The sequence below is a fragment of the Branchiostoma floridae genome, chromosome 7 (genome assembly GCF_000003815.2).
Source record: "Branchiostoma floridae strain S238N-H82 chromosome 7, Bfl_VNyyK, whole genome shotgun sequence".
NCBI lineage: Eukaryota > Metazoa > Chordata > Leptocardii > Amphioxiformes > Branchiostomatidae > Branchiostoma > Branchiostoma floridae.
This window is the reverse complement of record NC_049985.1, coordinates 20,205,880-20,211,038: the sequence shown is the minus strand read 5'-3', so window position 1 is coordinate 20,211,038 and position 5,159 is coordinate 20,205,880. Positions and strand designations below refer to the sequence as shown.

At 43.1% G+C, this 5,159-nt stretch overlaps 2 protein-coding genes across 3 annotated transcripts in view; one reads left to right on the top strand and one right to left on the bottom strand.

Moving 5' to 3' along the window:
- The window catches only part of LOC118419443 (oxysterol-binding protein 1-like), a 3,716-nt gene extending 2,313 nt beyond the window's left edge, over positions 1–1,403 (top strand). The window contains exons 3-4 of one of the 2 annotated variants that reach the window (XM_035825811.1): positions 3–139; positions 354–1,403. In XM_035825811.1, the coding sequence (XP_035681704.1) occupies positions 3–139; positions 354–1,017 (801 nt within the window). In that variant the 3' untranslated portion in view covers positions 1,018–1,403. The remainder of the gene's footprint in view (positions 1–2; positions 140–353) is intronic. The other variant, XM_035825812.1, reaches the window with a different exon arrangement.
- A 299-nt stretch (positions 1,404–1,702) lies between these two features.
- LOC118419442 overlaps positions 1,703–5,159 on the bottom strand; it is a gene marked incomplete at its 5' end in the record, with an annotated part of 6,403 nt that continues 2,946 nt past the window's right edge. The window contains 3 exon segments of the mRNA XM_035825810.1: positions 1,703–3,441; positions 3,987–4,084; positions 4,603–4,675. Of these exon segments, the coding sequence (XP_035681703.1) occupies positions 3,259–3,441; positions 3,987–4,084; positions 4,603–4,675 (354 nt within the window).

Sequence of the window (5,159 nt, the reverse complement as noted above, 5' to 3'; positions counted from 1 at the left end):
TCCGGACTGTCCCCAAAGACGTCTGGTGTCGCTTCCGCAGACGTTCGGGCTTATCACTAGTAGGCGCTGTGATCACCAAGGGAGGCATCAATTCTCTCGTAATTCAGAAAGACAAAGATAAGATTTTTCTTCGGGTTAGGTAAGTTTGTAAGTGTGTGTATGCGCCTGTATGTGTGCGTGTTACTGAACCGTGACAACTCGAGAGTTGATGACGGATATTTTTGGGTTTTTCGAGATTGATTATGGTACTGTAATAGTCTTCAAATTTTTATATCCCGTTCTGGACAACATGATAATGTATACGTAGATTAATAAATCTCATCATGTAACTCGTTTTCCTGTCATTTGTACAGCTCTGAGTCGGAGCGAAAAGCGTGGTTCTCGGCTCTGAAACACGCCAGTGGCCCACGGTACGACGGTTCATCACAGTTTTCCGTCCCGACAAGCCCTGAGCTACAGAACAGCTTGAGTCAGCAATACATGGACAGTGTTCTCCTTGCCCTAGTCGCCTCGAATGATGAGTTGGAACGTCACAACCAAATCTACAAGCGACGCGAAGCGGAACTGCAAGAATACCTCGACCGTAAAGAAGAGGGAATAAACTATGAAGTGTTGGAGAGAAAACTGAAAGTCTTCGACCTGTCGGCTAAGGTGGTGGTGCAATCTAGTCTGAACCTTTTGAAGATGGCCAGGAAACATAAGAAGACCTTTGAGGCTTTTGTGATGGCGTCAGGACAGGGGGGTGGGGAGGACGCACAGAATGTTCCCGACAGGAGCACGGGGAGTGTGCCGATCTCCCCCGCTGGGAGTATCCCCTCTGTATACGTATCGTCATATGACATGTTCAGCAGGAGAAACAGTAGCTTTGTTTGGAGCCAAGAAACAGGATTCGTCGAGATCTTTGACGATAAGGACAACAAGGATGAAGATAGCAGTAGTCAGGATGAGCAAGATGAGTATCTTGACGCTGTTTCAACTCATCATTGCCGAACAGGAAATCTCTGTTCAATACTTTAGCCGTCAGCTTTGATTCCCCGCGCTCTGGCCCCCTTAATGGTTCACAAGAGAATACGCAGGTTCCTGGTTCAACCGAGTACGCATGTGCAGCGACGGGAGTTGTGTCAAAGGTGAATGTCCATGAGACATAAACAAGTCATATCCGGACATCTGTACATTTGTTATGCATGTCGAGACAATGGTTGAGAACTGTTAAAAGTTTGGGTCCCTCACCTTTGACATATTACCCACAACCCCTATATTGAGTCCTGATTCTGTTTGTTTCTGCATATGTACGCATGTGATACTAGTATATGCTGACATTATGTCAGATTGATAGCTGTCCCAGTGTCTGTTATCATGGTGTTGGAGGCCGCAGTGGACAGAATAAAGCCAGTAGCCCAGAGTGTTGGCGGTTTAATTTTTCAGTGTTTCTTTCTAGCTAGGCAAGGTAACAGAGGTAATCCTAAACTCGAGGGTAGGGTAAGTGGGATGGGTAGTACTCCCGATCGTTGTGTGGCTCGACTGACGCTACTGAGGGGCGACCCACCGAGCAAAAAGGGGTTTCCTATAAAAAAATATAGAAATAAAAATCTAATTCAATCACATACGATGACCGGGGGTGGACCATCCTTGCAATGCACGATGGTTGGTACAAGGTTGACACAGATATCGATAAACAACAATGATGCAAAGACAGCAATCAGACGAGGTCATGTTTTCTTTAATCTGGCATATTTGACAGAAGCAAACAAGTAAAACACAATCAGTGAGAAGCAGATTTAAAACTATATCTAAATATCGGACAAGTCATGTCGTCAACTTAAGTGCACCTTTGCAACAATGTGTTCCAACTTTACTGGCAGCATGCGCAAGGCTTGGTACCCAACAACAATAAGGTATCCATGACGTAAGAACTGTACGCCATTCTGGATGGTTAAACCGGCAATTTAACTCGTAAACTGGGTTATCGCGAATGTTTGTCTTATAATGTATGCAAGTGTTCAACCAACCATCGTTCTTAAAGTAAAAATGGCGGCTTTAAAGTAAAAACAACCGATACTTTAAACACTTGTACCTTAATTCTACCTAATCATATAAGATATGTACAATCGTAAGTCAAAAAACCCAGTCCAAGTCGTGCATAGGCAAGCCCCTGTCATGGAAGTGTTCTTTCCTAAAATGCTCACAGTGCAGTGTCAATACTAAATAAGGCTCACTGGTTGTCTGAGCGTTTTACAACGCTTAGGAAATTATCCTCTGAAACCGCACAGGCAGTTTTTGTTGAGAAACGCACGGAAGTCTGTGATTGTAATTTGACAGCGTAGAGGTAGTGGTTTTGTAGGAAAGTGATCGTGAAGGCACCGTATGTTTTTTGTTTCTTTTTGTCCACGGTACATGCAGAATTGTGCATGTACGGCTCCATAGAAAGGCGCTACGCAAACGCTTTTTGTCAAACCTAACACGGCTATCCATGCACTCCAAACACATTTAACGTGACGAGTTCAGGTCAGAGGTTCGAAGGTCTTGTTAAGTTTTATTGCTATGATAAGCCATTTCACAGTTTCCAGTGCACATGTCGCGATGCATTGTGGCATAGGCCAATGTTTAAACCTAGAGTAACGCCCAGGTTGTTTTTGATTTTCAAATTTCCACTTGTCTACACGTTCTACAGCACAGAAGGCTTGGTTCCTGAAAAATGGCAACTTATTATATATGAATTCCAGCTCTTACACACGACCCACCACATCCACCAACTTACGGTACAATGCACATTCCAACCATGCCGATGTATGTCCACTATAAAGCTTCAACTAAAATTGGATGTTCCGTTTGTGAGCCGTCTGATAATCATATCTCCTAACCGTTCACGAGTCTAAACTTGTTGTCTTTAAATAAAACCAAATGGCAGATAAAAAAAACTCTTTCTAATTCTAATTCACTGCCAGGTTTTGCTTGATAGAGGCCTTGGGACTTTTCCTGTTTCAAAACATTCTTGAACGAAATGATCGCTATATCCCTAACTAACAATTTTTCACAGTGGATCTTAACAACCACTCAAGGCAAGAAAATTCTGCTGATTTAGTAGAGTGTGTTCACGTGACGTCATTATGGACACCGACATGGAGGCGGGCGCAATTGTTTGTATTTCTGTGAACTGTAACTCAAGCTTAAGCTAGGACACCTGGAAATTTTCATAGAAATACAAATCAAAGACACCAACATTTCAATCAGCACCTGCCTGCGCCACATCTTACGTTACTAGTGCGCAGTGAATATTTGCGGGCCCCTGTTGTACGGCGTTGTTTGGGCCTCGATGTGTGCCAGGTGAGGCACCGTCCTCTTGATGTCGCCGTGCTTATGGATGTATTCCCATTTCCACTCCGGGTGGAGGACGAAGTCCCGGCGGTAAGGGCGAGGGTTGGCCCCGTATACCTCTGCGACCTGGAACGGGTCGAACGATTAATGAACAAGTGTTAGTGACGCAAAGCACACATAAACTCTGTCACCCCATCCCAATAGTAAAGTCTACGCTTTGAACGAGATCAACATGTATCAAGCGACGTACAAAACTTTATGCTGGAAACCAGACCTGCTTTGAAATGTTCTCGGATCCTCGTTGCGGACGTGCTTAGCTTGTCTATAAGTAAATAGACTTATGTATGTTTAATATGTTTAATATGTGCGTTCTATCTGCGTTTTGGGTGGGTTTCCGCCATCAGGGAATAGAATCATTTTTATCTATTACACAGACAATACGCTGACTTCTGTCATTGTTATTGTCGTGTGATTAAGCTGTGTCAGAAAATGTGAACTGGGTCTGTCAGACAGTGGCAGGGCACCCATGTTTGTCGGAAGTATTAAATTGTCTAGATAATGATGCTGAAGCGATAGCCCCTCTCTAAGAGAAACAGTCAAGTCGGCCCGAAATCTTAAAGTAATCGTAAGTAAAAAGTTTGAGCCAAGAACGGAAGAAGCGCCGTTCTCACCTTACTATAGTCGGTGATGTGAAAGTGTGGCCCCTCCGTAGGCAGAGAGGTAGGTCTGGTGGACAGAGTCTTCATCAGACGGGTCATGGCTTCTGCTTCTGCTCAGAAAAAGGGGATGGCAACAAATGTCTAATAAGGAATGATATCAGTCTGAAAGGCCAGGGAAACTTGAGTCTTCGTGGGGCTCCCTTACTACAGCCTTCTGGTAACAATCCTTGGGATGGAAGCCTGCTGTCAAAAATTCTCACCGCAGTCCATTCGCTAAGTACTGAGATCAGCTACTCCTTATATATTTTACATGTAGACCTTACGAAAGTCGCTGTACTTTTGTCGTGTCAATAAAGATTATTATATTTTATTGTGTAATAAGAAAAACAAAATGTTATGTTAACTTAGAAAACAAACAAACAACTTTCCTACAAACTAATATGTCTTCACGGTCACCATATGGATGAAAATTTCATTTCTGTAAGTTGACAAAGTAGTGTTTTCTAAAGCCAAGTGAACTCGAATCGAAATGTAACTGGGTGCGATATATTATCTGGCCAATTTCACACGCACGTGTGAACCAACCGTTACACGTTAATAAGCATCAAGCGATAAGCAACGTCCTTACCTGATCTTCCCGCCTTTTTCAGCCACCTGTGCAGGGACGGCACCACCTCTGGTTTGAAAGCGGTCTCCGCCTGCTGCAAGAGGGTTTGTGATATTCCATCAGATCGGTCAATGGGGGTGGTCGCGCGGGGTTTAGTTCTGATTAGTCAATGTTTACTTGGAGGGGGGTTCTAACAAAATCTCCTTGATCTAACTCGGGGCTTTAGGTAAAGCGGATAGATTTGTCGTCTAAATTTACGCCACACCGATAGTACTTTAGTACAATTTTCAGACATGCAATTTCACCTGATATCAGATTTCATCATCAGCCTCACTGACAATTTCTATATTCATAATATATATATATATATAGTAATATATATATATTCACAGCTTATGATTTACTAGGACATCAATAGGTACCGTAACTATAAATAAGTAAATGGGTTTTATTGAAAGAACACTTGGCAGCCGGACGGCTGAATTACATGTCCTGCACATTAAGAGGCACATGGACAAATCGGACATAACGTTACATGTAACGTAAAAATAGGAAAAATCACAGACGAGTATATATAT